The sequence below is a fragment of the Daphnia pulicaria genome, chromosome 7 (assembly GCF_021234035.1).
Source record: "Daphnia pulicaria isolate SC F1-1A chromosome 7, SC_F0-13Bv2, whole genome shotgun sequence".
In the NCBI taxonomy this organism is placed as follows: domain Eukaryota; kingdom Metazoa; phylum Arthropoda; class Branchiopoda; order Diplostraca; family Daphniidae; genus Daphnia; species Daphnia pulicaria.
In genome coordinates, this window is record NC_060919.1 from 18,293,075 (window position 1) to 18,309,853 (window position 16,779).

Below are 16,779 nucleotides of genomic sequence, written 5' to 3' on the forward strand. Positions count from 1 at the left end.
AACTTTTCTGCTTTAATCTTCCGGATAGAGAGGAAACGTCATTAAAATAGAAAAGAGAACTTACAAGAGGTTCGTTGGATTTCTCGAGGGAAATGACTTTGAATGTTCTGTCTTGATGATGCTGCGAAGATCCTCCAGCCGAGTGGGCGGGTGAGTGTCCCGCTAAGTGCGAGGAGATGAAAGCCGATTCGGGCATGGCGTCCGTGTCTTCGCCACTGAGGTTGGCGTCGCTCAACGGGGCGGAACTGATGGCGCTGACTTCAGCAATCCGATCGTGGGCGTAGAGCAGCCCTTCCATTTCGTAGCGACCCAGCAGCGACACTAGCTCCACCGCCTCCGGCAGACCGCACTGCTGCAGACTGGTCAGACACTGAACAGCAATGCAAATAGGGAGAGAGAGAGAGAGAGAAAATGAATCAAACACCCACCAGAGTCGAGCAACAGAGATGTAAATTTGACTGAAACTGTGGGATGCTCTTCTCGGGGCGGGCTGGAATTCACGCTCCGCAATTGCGGCAGACCCATTAGATTATCGATAGGCCTTAGATATTCCCGTCTCTTCACGGGTGTAAATCGACCAATCACGCCGGTTGGCCGGTTGGCTCCCGAGTGAAAATTGCCGCAGAAGAAAAAGCACAGCGCGGGGGAAATGTGTGCCATAGGGTAAAAACGTTTCCAGCCAACATCAACAAAAAGGCATTGGAAAGTTCAGCGGATCCCATTGGCTGCACGACTTTTCTCTTTTAGTGTGTGCGGGGTGGGTGGGTGGTTTTTTTTGGCCGGAAGGCAATGGATTGATGAGAGAAGGGGGGGAGAGAGAGAGAGCTACTTTCACGTCGATTCCCGCGTGACTAGCCATGAAGAAGAAGAAGAAGCACTCGGGTTGTATTAAACAGTCAACATACCTCGGTGACGAGTTGCTGAACGTTTTGGTGAGACGACAAGGTGGGCTGGCCACAACACCAGACTTCCTGCACTTTAGAGTGGATCGTCAGAGCCGAACGGAAGGCCGGCGAGAGCAAAAGACTCTGAACGGCAGCCAAGTCCGCCTCCACACCCTGTCCAGCATGTCCATTCTTCTTCAATTGCTGCTGGACTCTTTGCAGAGCGGCAGTCACGTCTTGCAAACCTACAAAATCGACCCAAACAATTTCAATAAAAACGATTCGTCAATTTAGAAAAATTAATTCAATTTACCGATTATCTTCTGCATGCCACTGTTGAGCAAGTAATTGTTTTGCGCCAGGGCGGCCCAAGCGAGGCCGGCGTTGGCGAAACCGGGATCGTCGGCAGCGTCGTCGTCGTCGTCTTCGTCGTGCCCAGTGTAAGCAATATTAACCACGCCGCTAGCTCCTGCTGCCGCGGCTCCTGCCGGATGAGACTTGGTCGTACTCTCTTCCAGGGCTTGGAGCTTGCGCGATCCGCGCAGCGACGAGCGCAGGAACTCCTCCTCACGAGCACTGCGCTCTTCCCGCTCGCGTTTTCTCCTTTCCTCTTCCTGGAAATTCCCAGGGAAAAAATAAATAAAATAAAATAAAAGTTGGCTTTACGACCACGGCCGGCAGTAAAAAAACAAAACACGGGCAGCGTACAGACAATGGCGAATTTGCATGTCAAGTAGCGAGAGACGTAAACGAATCATTGTCTTTTTTTCTCCTGGCTAAAAGGCAAAAAGGGGCCAAAGCCAGACTACCCGCAAACTCCCCAGAGTTGTGTCAGTGTGGCTGACAGTGAGTAACGTCCGCGTCAAAGTTGACTGTGTGCAAAGTCTAAAACAACTACTACTACTACAACTATTTCTAGTTAGTTCAACTTCTACTAGCTGGGAACTGTTGTTACTCCTGCTGCTGCTGCTCCAGTGCACACAAATTCCATCCTTTTTTTTTGTTGTTGAAATTTTACCTGGTACTTTCGTATTCTTTCCTTCTGATCGGCACTGAGCACATCCACTTCAACGCCCACGGATTTGGCCGGAATTGTTGTCTGCTGTTGATCCGGCTCGGTAGGACCTCCTTGGAGTCGTGTCGAATTCTATAGAAATTCGGTGCGAAACGGAAGGGAATCGTTGAATATCAAAATAGAGTGCGATTGAAGTCGTTGTGTGCGTTCGAGTTGTTAGAACGGGAGAGGAGAGAAAACTACAAATGGAATAGAAAAACGGAATGCAATAACACACAGACCTGGGCAGATGCGGGGAGAGCAGAAGGAGCAGCAGAGTGATTGATGACAAATGTCCGCCCGTCTTCCTCCGTTCGCAAATGATCTCGCGATGGAGGAGCCGGTTTCATCATTCCGTTGGAAGCCACTTGATTGGCCTGGGCGGTCACCACCTTCTTCCGCAGCCCGGGCGAATTGTTGTTGACGGGCACCGAAGTTGTGTTGTTGGCCACCACGGCCGTCGGCTTGGGCGGAGGGTAACGAGGCGGCGTCTTGGTGCGGCCGACAAACGTGTCAGGCACGTCGACAGCCATTTCCCTGTGCGGCCCAGTGTCGTGCGTCGTCCAGTCGCTGCCTCCTTCGCTACTGTGACTGGTGCTGCCACCGCCCACACTCCGTCCGCTCGTTCCTCGGCTGCTGCCTACGCAAACGCAAACACAAAAAGGAAAGTCAAACGTTAAACCAATTGGGAGAAGAAAGAAGAGAATGTGCAAATGTAATTTGCTTTCAACTGTACCTGCGCCGGTGCTACTACGCATGGATGGATTGCCATTCATGGCGCCCATGGCGGACGACGTTGTCGAACTTGGTTGATCTAATGGCTCACTGCTGCCCCATTGGCTGCCGCCTGGCTTGACGCTCTCCCGACTACCAAACGGCTTGCCCGATTTCAACCTGACGAAAGAAAAAGAAAAAAGAACAAAAAAGCAAAATTGATTAGCCGTGACCAGCCAGCGAAGTTGATCAAGTGAAGGTGACGACAGCAACAACAACAGAGCGGCAGAGACAACAACAACAACAACAACAACAACATGTTTGGTAATCGCAGCACATCAAAGAAAACTTTCAACAGAGACATCGCGGCTAATGCGCCTGAAAAAAGATACCGGGGTTGTTTAGACTAAACCTTTCAAAAATCAACTAACAACACACACACAAGTTCCGAGAAGAAGAAGCCACGCAAAAAACCGACAGTCGAGGGGGGAGGGGGGAGCCTGACGTCACGTGTTTACCAACCGTCCGTCTGTCAGACCGACACGAGCGAAGAAGAAGAAAAAATAAAATCAATTCCCCAACCGTGACCTTAATGAAGATAAGGAGATGAGATTATATACGAAGATACCCCTTAACACAGACCCACCCACCCAGTAGAATTTCGGTTTTTCTTCTTTTTTTTCTCAGCAAATAACCAACCAATAGATAAAAAAAATCTATCGAGAGATGGACGCCGGAATCGAATGACATTGATATGAGCCAAAGCCACAGAGCCGTAGTAAGTATAGACATAGGGAATATAAACAGTAAACTTTTAACGATATAAAGTTATGCGCGCGCTGTTTGGACAACAGTACAACACACACACACACACGATCACGTTCCAAATGGCTGGGCACGTCCACCAGGGAACTCACGGACTCCTAAAATTACACAAAGGGGAGATGGAGGGGGGTGCGTGGAGAGGAATCCGAACTCATCTTGTTTTCCGGAACACGTACGTAATACACAGCAAAATAAAAATAATAATAACAAGAACTATCCCCCTCCTGTTTCGAAACACGAAGAGGGGAGCAGCTAGAGGACATCCAGTGAATGGGAGAGATATTCGATTTGGTGGATAATGCGGATGGCCCCGGATGTTGAAGAGTCAACCAAGCGGATAGATTCTAATAACAATAAAACTTAATATCCGCCAAGAGATTTTTTTTTTTTTTTTTTCAATGTGGCAATAGAAAACGTTCATTCCTTTTCGGCTCTCCAATGGAATTGGTTAATAATACAAACAAGGAAACAACAACAACAGCACAAAACACACGTACGTATGAAAAAAAAACCAGTCAAGCCTTCGCTCAAGTTTTTAATAATAAAAAAGCGGCCCAAGTGTGTGTGTCTGCGCAAATACAGAGACTTGATTGAATGTGTACCCAACGTGGACAAACGAAATAAGCACAATTTTCTCGCTCGGCAGCACAACAGGGACGTATTTTTTTGTTCAGCGAATTTCAGCGTTTCTTTCAATCAACACAAATCTGAATGAGAGAAACTACATCTTCTCGTCAAAGAACATTTTTGCCTTTGTGGTTGTTGTTGTTGTTACCGTTTTGTCATTCGACGGACGGCTGATTCCGCCATTTCTCTCTCACAATTCGATTTCTTTCGTCAAGAAATTTCCGTCATTGAATCACAAATCCTTCCGGGCGGAGTTCAAACTTTTAAGTTAACTGGAAACAAGTTGACATTAATTGTAATGAAATAATAAAAGTGTTGAAGACGTAAAACGAGAGATTCTGTGGCCATGACAAAGGGAGGAAATTTAAAACGATCCGGGCAACACAAACAAGAAAGAAAGAAAAAAAAACATAAATTTGCTGCTGCGTGAGTTGTTTCTTTCGTAAATATCGTGTCAAGGATTCACGGCGAGGAGAGCGGGCAGGAAAAAAAAAATGTTTTCTTTCAAGGACAAACTTTCCCTAGCCAACAGCCGCGCCACCGCCTCTCTTTTCTGCTTAGTGGCATAAACGTTCGTGCGGCTATCGAACCATCGAAAGCAATGAAACGTCAACGAGATGGAAGGGCAAACGAAACAAAATAACAACAACCCATCCAAGGGTATAGACGATATACCAAAGTATGTGGTGGTTGTCTTCGCGAATGAACCCCAAAACAACTATTTTTAAAGGGACGAACTGTGCTGTGTGTTTGCACCGAAAAAATCTCTACACAACAACAGATGGAATCTTCTTCCAAAACGGGTCTGTCTAGTCAGATTGCCGCGTAAATTAGAAGAAGAAAAAACAAGAAAATGATTTTTTTTTTGGTTCCGTCTCGTGAAGATCTTATTAAAATAAAAAATGCTGATTCTTGTTCTTTCTTCTTTTTCTCCTTCCTTATAATGTGCACTTAACATTTTACGTTCTTTTTTGGGAGGGAATTTTTATCTCTTTTGATTTTTCCGACTTTCCGTTCCGGTCCAACCGGAATGTGAACAAAATGCAAACTTGGAACGGCGCTCGAACCAAACCAAACCGGACGTAAATTGAAGTTTTTTTTTTTTTTTTCCCCCTTCGACCGACATTCCTTTTTCTTTTGTTTTTGTGTTTCTAGTCTTTTCTCTTTATCTGGAAATTATCACGAAAGTTGTTCTACAACTGGAAATTACTCGGCAAAATCCCAAATGAACTTTTCCATCTCATTTGTGTCAACACGAATCTAGTTCGCCCAAACGAATCTTGACGTCATCCTAACAAAGGAAACCAAAAAAAGAGTTAAAAATTACAATTTCAAATTTACTCGTCATTGACGTGTTGGTCATTCTAGGGGGATTCCACACAGATAAAAGCAAAATACAACTGATTGACTGATAACCAAAAATTCAACTGATAATAAACCTCTGCCGACATTTAGACGTTCCCGATTCCCGGTCAGAGTTGACATGGTTCTGTTTTTTCCGTTCGTTCGTGAGCAAATTGGATATTGAACACTCCCCCGGCAGAAATGACACGCATTCGGAGCTTTAGCATCGATTCACTTTAAGCACACGGTTGTTTTTTTCTGCCAAATGAAATAATACACCTGAAATAAGACCACCACCACAAAACGATGATGATGGGGGCTCAAACTCTCAAAGCAAAGTAGCAAAGAGCCGAAGGGGCCGCACCTGTTTTGGGTTGGCTAATATTTTCAGGGGGGAGGGATGGCTTGGTGTTTGTGTGAGAGAGAAAATAAAACTTTCTTTCAAAATCGAATTGGGAATTTTAGTGCAGACAATTGGGTAAGCTATTCGTAACGGAAATGCCGACTCACTTTGAAAATATTTTCGAAGACGACTCACACACGAGTTCTCCCGTGACACTGTTGGAGCCAGCACTAATTTCTCGATATTTCGACGGCTAATATGACGTCCAAACTAAACCCTTTTCTTTTTTTTTTCGAAAGGGGCCACCCAAACTGGAAAAAAAGTAAGTCGAAAATATGCAAATTTCCTTAAAATGTGGAATAAAAGAAAACACACACGCACAAAAAAAAACAGCGTTGGAAGCCAAAACACTAGACACAACAATGGCCGCCAAGGCAAACAAGAGTCGGGTTTTTTCTCTCTCTCTCTCTCTCTTTCTTAGAGTTGTTTTTTACGGTGTAGAGCCGTTCGGAATGTCTAAACTTCTTGTGTAATGGGAGAAAAAAAAAAGTCCACCACACCTTTCGAAACAACGGAGGAAAAAAGAAAATGTCTTCACTCACTTTTGGAAATCCAGAATCAAATAGTTTCGTTGTGTGAAACACACCACACCTCGAGTCGGAATGAGAGGCAGACACAAACACACACGCACTACACACACACACACACACACAAAGATCAGGTGGAGGACACACACCTGGTGGTGGATGGAACGCTGAGGGGCCCAGGAAGAAGAAGAAGAAGAGACGCGAGAAGAACCCAACCACCACACGGCTTACAGTGAAGCTGCCAAATATTTCACTGGATACATTTTCTCGTTTGCCTTTTGGATTTTTCTTTTTTTTTTGAAAATGGAGAAGAAGAAGAAAAAACCTCCCCCCCCCTTCCCCCTTGGCTTCGTCGTAAGTCCAGACGCGCGCAACGAATAGAGGTGGAAATCGGGCTAAACCTTGATGAAACCACCGGCAAAGAAGAGGGAAAAGAATGCCAACCGCACACAGACCGTCCACAAACACAAGGTGATTTCTTACCAACAAAACTTTAATACCTGCCGGCAGGTTGGGAGGGGGGGAGAAAAGGTAAAAGAAAAAAAAAGAACAGGTAAAGCCCAACACCATCTGGCGGTCAATTTAACAAACTTAACTGCTTGAAATTTTGAAATGAGTACCGCGAATTAACCTAAATACAATAATACGCCATTACGAGTTGATTGCTAATGCCAGTTAATAACTACCGGCAATAATCATTTGCTTCCTCCATTAGTTTCCTAAGCGTTTTCTACTGAGGAAAGAAAAGAACAGCCATTTAGAAATCGGGGGCAAATGCTTTTGAGGTCCCAACTCCCAAGTAACACGATCCTCTGCTGGCTGGCCATATTTTTCTTCCGAGAGATCTCTCTATTACTTAAGTGCGCAGAGTAGACACGAGGGACACCAAGCTGACAAACTGTATAACAGCGTGTTAAACGACAGGGGAAACCCATTTCCACTCTCTTTGGTTGTTGTTTTGTGTGCTTCCTGGGCAAAAACAAAAAGCAAGGAGAAACATGTCGCTGGAAAAATGTTTTTGTGGTCCCCCCTGCGTCTTTCACCTTGGAAGGATATGGGAGGCAAGAAACTGGAGGCTGCTGCTGGCTCCATTCCATTGCCACTCAGACATTTTTCGGTGGAGGGGACAAGATATAGATATAAACGACAAAGACTGGGCAGGCCAGACATCCACGACTTTCCTCTCTCTTATATCCATCGCCCAATAACAAGGCACACACACAAATAGGCGGCAGCAAAAAAGGGAAGGAAGATGGCGTCGAGTGCTGGACCGGGGCCAACATTTCACGCAGGCACAAAAAGAGGGAACCTATTACAGCAGAGTTAAGATGAGGGGAGGATATAGTCACAAGTGAGTCACGAATAGGTCACGACCGTTACGTCGTGAGATCGTGAGGAGCTTCAAATCTCATCGCTGTTGTATATGGCCTTGGTTGTTATGGATAGAGAGACTCCCTCGCCTACAAGCTGAAACCATCGTGTAAAAATCCGTGACGACATTCATTATCACACAAGAGCACCGCGCTACAGTGCACAAAAAACATCTCTCCGGCTCTGGATATGGAATCATCATCACGTTATTTCCGGTGTGGGATGAAAGAAGAAAGAAAAAAGTTTAGGCTTGGCTTACTCCGGATGAGACTCTGTCGGCTTCGTGGGGGTGTATAGGTGGTTGAATCAAATAAGAAAAAGTTTCCTTTTATTCCTAGTTATTATACGACTCTTGGCATGTCTTCTTCTACTTAATACACTTGACGCAACGTCTTCCAATTGTATTGAATACCGTTCGAGATTCCTTTTTTCCGTTTTCTTTTTACAATTATGAATTGTTGTTTGCCTCCTGTGCCAGAGTGTTTTGACTTGATTTTTCATTCCGCCCGGCTCTTTTTTTTCGACCGGGGAACTTTGTGTATGGTATCGCAGGATTTGCCAAAGACCCCGAGATATTGGATCACGGGCTCTTTTCAAAAAATAATAACATTCCCAATAAAAGCCAAAAAGCGAGGGGGGAACATAAAAGAGATTCAAATGGGATGGACCCCATCCTTTTTGTTTTCCTTTCCAGAACCCTTGTTGTTGTTGTTTTTGCGACGCTCGATGGATTTTCATTTGATCCAAGGGGGAGAGTAAAAAACAAACAAAATTGAATAGACGAGAAAGATGACTTACGTGGAATCTTCTTGGGCGCTGGTATGTTCGACTTGAACGGCAGTCACGTGAAGCCTTTCCCGGCTGCCGGGTCCGGATTTCATGTTGGCCGCCGAATGAGGAGACGAAACGGCTAATCGGGTGGCCACCAGCATTTCGCTCTGGTCACGATCTCCTTCTCGTCCTGGTTGTTCCTTCTCGTCGCCTCCATCATCGTCGTCGTCATCATCTCGATCGTCATCGGCCGTCGCTTCCGGCTGGCGGTTCGGGTTGCCCCGCCGCGGTGGAGCTCCACCACCACTCGACGACGACGACTCTGGCGTCAAAACGATGGCGTCCACCCTGACCTGAGTCACATGATCGCCGTTGATGTGGACGCTGCTCGTCTTGTCGACGGCCTCGGGACTAGCGGCAGCGGCAGCGGCTCCACCAGGAGCGATCCATCCACTGGGCGAGCCGAAAGGTGAAATGACCGAAACGGCAGCCGAAGGTGAAGGTGACAGGGCGCCAGCAAAGGCCGGTGGTGGCGACGTCACCGAAAGACGGACGCCGTCCCTTTTGACGGTGGGCGTCTGCGGCTGTGCCGGCGGTGGCGTCCGGCTGCTACTCCGATGTCCTTGGCTGATGACCTCGTCATCCTCATCGTCGTCATCGTCGCCGCCATCCGTCTTCTTGCCGGCCACTAGGAGCGATGCCCGGTTAGTCTGCGAGGGAGTCGCCGATCCGCCATCGTGACTCAACTGTCACGAAAAAGAAAAAAAGACTATAAGACACGCACTTTCATTCATCCGCCATCCATCACAGAGTAAAAAAGAAAAAAAGAAAAACACCCCCGAAAATCGTCGTCATCTCCCAGAAATGCTGGAACCCAAAAACAATGAATAGAAAAATGGCATCCGGCCTTTAGAGGGTAGCCGCTACCGCCGCCGCCGCCCGCCCGCCACACTCGCAATAATTGACTAACATGCGGACGTAGAAAAGCGTGTCGTTCACATTTCTTACGGTAGGAGGGGGGAGACTTGGCAGATGTGTGACTGAAACAGATGGCATGTAAGACACGCGGCGGGAGAATAAGAAAAAATGATGGAAAAACAAAAACGAATATTGGACATTATTCCGGTTGAGATGAGCTGTTGGGCCTGCCACTACTTGGGACTAGAGTCAAACGGGGTGGAAGGTGGTGGTGGTGGGGAGGTTGAATTTTGGCGTTCCGGGCCCAGTTCCAGATCACGTGACGGCAACAGCAGCAGCCGCAATAGTATAGCGCTGCTCTATATAACGCGGAGGTGCCCCATAACAATAAATATTCTTAACTCTTTTTCTTCTAGCACGAAAAGCTGAAGCAAATAAAGGTATACAGTCGAAATGAATTAAGACGGCCGGTCCGTATTGGAGTAAAACTCTTTTCTTTTAAAATAAAAAAGAGACGACAGCTAAAGAGAGAGAGAAAGAAAAAATGAAGTAGTCCAGTTTGATTTCTTGTTTCTTTCCGACTTCTCTAGGGAAGGCAACAGCAGCAAACAACACAACGAGTGTGCTGCGTGTATACAAAAGTCTGGAAATAACTCGTCCATAGTTCTCTCTTCTCTTCTCTTCTTGCTCTTGTGCTGCTCTCCACATTGGCCAAAGTCTATATTCTCTGCTCTCGACTCTTGGACTCGGCAGAGAGAAAAAGAGGCTCGACACGGACTGGACAAGTCGATCTCTCGTTGGCCCACTTCTTCTCCTTCTTCTTCTTGACGACGACTCTTTAGACGGAACTGTGCACGCTTACATGAATTATTGATTGGCAGACAGGAAAAAGAAAAATTCCCTCCTTTTTTCTTCTTCTTCTGAGACGACGATCGATAGCGTCTTCCCCCCCCCCTCCCTCTTTCGCTTCACTAGTCGTGAGAAAACGGAGAGAGGAAACCTTCTGGAGCCTGGGCAGAAAATTGGGGAAATGGGGAAAAATGGTGATTGGGATCTTGTACATTCGAAGCCTCTCCTCTTCACTTGCTCCGCCGACGGGTGCGCGCACACACAACAAGACCCAAATCATCGAAATGCAATAAAGAAAAAAGATGAAGTAAATACTAAATAGTACTCCGTATCCCCCCTCTTCTGATGTCTGCCACAGCTACAAAGTTATCCGAGTCAAAAGGAAAAAAGGCCCCGAACTGAAAATTCACTTCCTGCACAGAGAAGAGAATGCTCCGTGTGATTTCGTTTGACATGGTTCGATTTGATTAGATACCCCAGATCTTCCCTTTTTGTACGACAACTGGATCAAGGGGAAAAAACGAGAGAGACGGAAACACCAAAATGGGGAGATCCTGGTAAAGTTGTCAAAAACCAAACGGAATCTAAAAGAAATAAAGTTGCCTTTTTATCCAGCCCCAGTTACCTGTTGAGAAAGTTTGGTCATGTCGACCGGTTTGATCTTCTTCAACGCCGAAAGCCGTTCCAGTCGCTCACGAGCTTGTTTCTCCACGGCGATGACAAAGGCATCCTGCACGTTACTATTGGCCGCCAAATCTTGAGCTGGAAAAAAAAAAAAAAAAAAAAATTCAAAATCAATTAGAAATTTTAATTTAAAAAATTAAATTTGGACGAGAAAAATTGTACAAGAATCGACAGAGAAGGTGACGGAATTGGACGATGATGAATAACACGAGAGGGGCGGCGGAGGGATCAGTAAACCCCGTCGTCTAATCGGTGGAGTGTCAACATCTCCGATGCCTCGATTGCGCCAGTAGCCGGGCGTGTCGGGCTGGTCGTCGTGAGCCGCGTGTTCCAAAATCTTTTCCAGCGAGTCGTCCGACACTGACGACGACGAAGCCGGAACGTCCCGCTCTTCGATCGACGACAATCGATGGCGGGGAGAAGCAGGTAGGAGTGGTGGTGGTGGACATCCATCGGCCAACGGTGAATCGGCCGGACGGCGGCGGCACCCCTTGGACGATCCACTTTGACTAAAACATCCAGCGCCGCTGTTTCGCCGGCTTCCTTTATTCCTTGATCCTGCGGGCTTCCGGCCAGCGCAGGATAAGCACAATCTGAGCGAATCCATGCCCAAGCACCGACTGAACTTGCAAGACACAACAACTTTTTACTACGTCTTCCTCCTCCTGGATCCTACCACCACCCCGACTCCCTTTTTCTTCACGGATCAGTCCAGCAGGAGCTTTTTCACTCTCTCGCACGCGTGTCTAAATTAAGACGCTTACAGACATTCGCCCTTACACTAACCCCCCCCCCCCCCAGCCCCTTTCCACCTCTTCCGCAAGCGCTTCTTTGGCTCCACATTCAACCGAAATAGAAGTGGCTAGAAATTCCGGCCGCCAGGTGGCGCCCAAACATTCCGATCCAAACCCAACGCAAGAAAATTTTAAAATACAAAAATAATTTTTCAAAAAGAGAATGAGCGCAAAAATGTTTTTTTTTTTTTTTTTTTTTTTTTTTCGTTTGTTTCTTCCTGGAAAGGGGAATTGAACTTCCGTCAGACGGGCGGCGCGGACAAGGATCTGTTTGTGGGGGACTACCTGCATATTTGAAATTCCGACCGTGTAACAAAAAGGAGAAACTCACCTAATTTGTTGCCGCTCTTCCGCTTGACTCTCAGGCAGATTGTCCTCGACCGGATACACTGTGTGTCATACATTACAAAAAATTTATTAATACCAACAACTCGAGAAAAGGAAAGTCGCTTTTCTTTTTTTCAAATTTTATCGCGACCTTCCAGCCCATAGTTTGGCCAATTCCGGCGAATTGGCCGGAAGGCAACAACAAAAAAAAAGAAAATGAATCAAATTGCTGTGGAAAGGGTTTGGAAAAAAAGAACCTGGTGGATGTGCGAGATGACTTCAGTGTGAGTTGCGCCATCCAGCGACTTGCCATTGACCTCGAGGATCTCGTCGCCAATCTCCAGATCCGCCTTGTCTGCCGGGGATCCTATACAAACACAAAAGAGGAGCCAAGTTAGAAAACGGAACAAAAGAGAACCCCCCCCCCCCCCGATAAAAGATTTATTGACATCTTCTTCTTCTTCTTTAGATTCTTTACGAGCTCACAGCGTTTCCCAGCCAATATCATTTGAAACGGGACAACGGGTGGTGAAAACAACACGGGCGAGGAGAAGGAAGAGGAGGAGGAGGGAAATGGATTTTTTCTTTCTTTAGGGTCCACCGATTAACAGACACCGTTTTCGAGTATTGGTGAAAAGTCACGTAGTTTCTTGTCCGCCCGGTATATCTCTCGTCCCAGCTGCTCTCCCCCCCCCCCCCCCCCCCATGTATCTCATCTCTTTCACGGACTGACAATGTTCCTCCGTTCGTGACTGGCAGAGCAATTGAACAAAAGTCATGCGGTGCAGTACGGGGAGGTGGACTATGGGGAGGGGGAAAAAGCGAACGGCCAATTCAATTGAATTCCAGTCTCCGTCAACAGGGACCGTAGCGTCTAGGCACAGTAGTGCCGTGTGTGTTGTCTGTGTATATATATAATAGTTATAGTTTATATATACTGGCGGCCGCGGATGAAAGGCTCACAAATGTTTCTTCATATCGACCATCGGAGTAGTTTGGGGTAGGCGGCCAATGGAGGAGAGAGAGAATGGCTCCACCACCACCTTGGAGGATTGTGTCCAATTAAGAAGAAGCCCCGAGTGCTACCCCACGCTCACGTCGGCCCATCTCGTGAAATGACTGGCCGGTTGGCCGTCGTTTCTGTATTAAACCGAGCCACAATTTTCTTCTTCTTCTCCCGGCTGCTCGACTCCCGCCGACGGAATAAAAACCACCAAGGTCGACGACGACGTCTTCATCGTCGGTTGTCGTCGAGAGATGATGATGGCAGGAGGGATTGGAAAGATCCCGCTGACTTTCATCCGCCTCTCTCACTTTCCTCATCTCCTCTTTTCATCCGCCCCCTCGCCAAACCTCTCTTCTTCTTCTTCTCCTTCTTTCACCTCCCACCACCCCACCCTTCCAGCCTTTGGGGTTCTCCCAATCAATACTTGGCCTCTCTCCGCTACGCAGCATCCGAGCTCCTCGCTGGCGCAGCTCCCACACACACCGCTACTGCTATAACTTGGACGTGGGGTATCTGCCAGTGTGTGTACGTTATCTATTCGTCCAAGATTGCGTTCGATCCTTTTTGAAATTATTTCCGTTCGTCATCTTCTTTTTTTGAATGGAATCAAACTAACAAATCCTCCTCCCACCCATCACCACCCTCCGTGCCCTACATCAAACGACACGTACCCTTGACCATTCAAAATGTCGACTTAAATGGGGTGGAAAAATAACATTGGGGAATCAAATCCGCCAGTGATTTTTCTTCTTTTTTTTTTTGTTACTGTCTGAAGGATGATGGATGCGGGAGTGGATCGTTCACTGGCGTTCACGGACGTGATGGAAGGCAACGGGAAATTGAAAAAAAGGGGGAGGGGGACAGAACACACTTGTCAGTTTTGCGTGTAGAAATGCTTGTTGGATTACGTGATTGTTTTTTAAACGTCAAGTTCCAGTTTCGCCAGGATGACATTTCTCTTATTCCTTCTGCTTTTTTTTATATTTTTACCTAGGTGTGCGTCTTTTTAAAAAAAGATTAGACACACCGGTAGATATTAAATGAATTGACTGGATCACCGCCTTGACGACAACCCCCCCGCCAACAATTTCCCATTTTCTCCATTTCGATCCGTTCCAAAACTTTTTCTTTTCTCCATCAAAAACTTTGCATCGAGACCCACATCCCCTCGCCCACCTTATCATTAACCTTTTTTCTTTCTTTTTCGTTCGTTCCCCGTGACACGACACTCCCTTGACCCAACTCTTTTAAAGAGAAAAAATAAAAAAAAAGGACCAACGACAACAAACAAGCAGGTCGAGGTGTACGTTCTACAAGATAAGGTGCGGTTTTTTTCGGGGGGCTGGGGTGGGCGTCGATATTTTATATCTACTCCCGCGTGCGTGTGTGTGTGTACGTGAAAAAAGGGGCGAGTCGACGATAAACAAGCGACAGAGGCCGAGATATAAGAAGCCAAGAATTAGGAGTAGGCAGCACATTGGGTATGGAAATGGAACAGAGGGAGGAAATGGGGTGAGATGAGCTTCGGTGGGTGGTGGTTAACACACAGACAGACAGAGAGATCGTTCTGTTTTGATGTAACAAATACGGACCGTAGAGTTTGATCTTCTGGTCCCTGGTCTCGACCAAGATGATGACGTAACCGCCCAGATCCACCATGGCCGTCGTCTGCGTCGGTTTTTATTTCCACACACAAAAAGGTAAGAAAAAGACGACGACGACGGTCGTTAAAAAAACAAACAAAAGGAAAGAGGAAAAAGAACTGACGCACTAATTATCCGCCGGCCACAGCCACGGCTCTTGATTGCGACGGCTGAATGGATCGTTACAAAAAGGCATTTCGCACTGGTAGAGCGGGGGGGGGGATGCTATTTCAAGTAGTCGGCCATGTCTTGTTGTTAACACATCACAGACACTCGCAAATCCCTCGCAGCTTTGAGAGAAGAAAAGAAAAAAGTTCACAATTCCATCACTTTTAATTCTCGACTCGAACGACTTTAATCTTCACTAATTGGCGAGTCATCTTCTATTCCTTTTTCCTTTGAGTTTAACAAAAACAAGTGCGATTAATTTTCAGACAAATACGGAATCGATCGTGGAATCCAACCGCCGGAATGTCTACGCGTTCACTGGATGTAACGGATGAAAAACTTGAAAACACAAAACCAGGTTCCAACTGGGCAACTTTTTTTAGGGGAAAAATAAAAAAATGTTTTAAAAATAAAACTCTCTGTGGTGGTGGTGGTGGCAGAGATGCTGATCAATATGTAGGGTCGTCGAGGAGTCGCTCCTCGTCGATCCACGTCCTGTTATCCTGCGTACGCGCCTCAGTGTGCGGCTCAAAGGCCACGGTCGCCGGAATATACGAGAAAGGAGAGGAGAGAAGACATGGATGGTGGTGGTGGTGGAAGGGTCTCCATGGCGACTACTCAGCATCTCGGGCGCCCGCGCAGGATCTTTTCTTTCTTTCTCCCCATTTTGTTTTTATTTACTCGGCTCTTCTTCTTTTTCTTTTTCGACGGAGAGGTTATATCCTCCTAGCCCGCCTTATAGTCGCTTCTGATGTACTGGTACAAACAACATGCCATGAAAGAGATGGAGATAGAGCAGCAGGAGCTCGGGATCACCTAGTACACACAAGAACACACATCCGGCGTGAAAATACCTACACACAAAGTCTTGGGGCGACTGGCTGGCTGGCTGGCCCTCCTCTTTAAACTCTCCCGTAGACATCCCATCGATCCGATCTCCTCTCTCGACCAACTGCCAACACGTTTACAGCGCATCCCCACCTCACCCCACCCCACCCGTTTGCCACCTTATCGCCCAAGTGAAGATAGCGCTAATTATCCGTCCGTCGAGACAAAATAAAAAGAGTTCGGGAAACTGGCAAATTATTACTCGGAATCGACTGATGATTCGCATTTTAACAGAATCCAGAGAAATTGGGATGTAATTACGGCGATTGCATTGCCGGTGGGGTTGAGAAGGAAATCAAGTGAAATGAAATCTAATTAGCTTTTATATCCTACGTGGGAGTCGTCAGAAGTAAAGAACTTCCCCCCAGAAAAAAAAAGGGAAAAAGGAAACAATAATATAAAAAGGAGGATGCGGAACATTCCTCCGGCTCTTCTTTTCTCCCCGAGACCAAAAACCGCAACCCTTTTCCTTCTCCTCCTCCTCCTCCCACCCTAATTTCATTTTCCGGATGAATACCGGAACCGATCCGACCGTGTACACTGTACAGCACTAGTCAATTAACGTGTAGAGAAGCGAGAGAGAGAGAGAGACGTACAGGAGGAGAAGAGATCGATTGCAATCGACCGACTGGGCGAAACCAGAGCTGCCCTACCCGCTCTCCTCTCCCGATATAAACACACACACAACATTTCTCTTAATATCCGATCCGACCGGAGGAACAGGAGAATGAAAAAAAGGGAAAAAGAAAAAACTCGTCTCGTCTCTCTCGTCCTCTTTGGCGCTGCATAAAAGAAGAAAGGAGAAAAAATATAATCAATAGACATGACGGACGGACGGATATAATATGGGCGCGGCTTCACGGGGAGAGCGGGAGTCTAAGGAAAAAAAGATCTGCCTTCCCTCCTCCCCCCCCCCCCCCCCCCAGAGTCTATTTTGTCCTTTCGTATTGTAGATCTCTTCTTTTCTTTCATTTTCTTCTGC

The 16,779-nt window shown here is 46.7% G+C and overlaps 1 protein-coding gene and 1 long non-coding RNA gene across 7 annotated transcripts in view; both read right to left on the bottom strand.

The window, feature by feature from the left end:
• Positions 1–16,779, bottom strand: part of LOC124348836 (protein lin-2-like) — a 30,128-nt gene that overhangs the window by 3,465 nt on the left and 9,884 nt on the right. For 4 of the 6 annotated variants that reach the window (XM_046799156.1, XM_046799158.1, XM_046799155.1 and 1 more), the window contains exons 5-14: positions 12,350–12,459; positions 12,097–12,154; positions 10,913–11,049; positions 8,548–9,266; positions 2,675–2,832; positions 2,181–2,578; positions 1,903–2,031; positions 1,198–1,498; positions 906–1,129; positions 65–370 (exon numbers count right to left, since the gene is read on the bottom strand). In XM_046799156.1, coding sequence (XP_046655112.1) covers positions 65–370; positions 906–1,129; positions 1,198–1,498; positions 1,903–2,031; positions 2,181–2,578; positions 2,675–2,832; positions 8,548–9,266; positions 10,913–11,049; positions 12,097–12,154; positions 12,350–12,459 — 2,540 coding nt within the window. Of the gene's footprint in view, positions 1–64; positions 371–905; positions 1,130–1,197; positions 1,499–1,902; positions 2,032–2,180; positions 2,579–2,674; positions 2,833–8,547; positions 9,267–10,912; positions 11,050–11,133; positions 11,594–12,096; positions 12,155–12,349; positions 12,460–14,690; positions 15,340–16,779 lie in introns of those variants that run through there. The other 2 variants (XM_046799160.1, XM_046799159.1) reach the window with 2 other exon arrangements.
• Positions 3,999–8,541, bottom strand: LOC124349188. Its single transcript, XR_006920203.1, has 4 exons — positions 6,352–8,541; positions 5,959–6,102; positions 4,253–4,376; positions 3,999–4,198 (listed from the first exon to the last, which is right to left on the bottom strand). It is a non-coding gene; the product is annotated as an uncharacterized LOC124349188 (long non-coding RNA).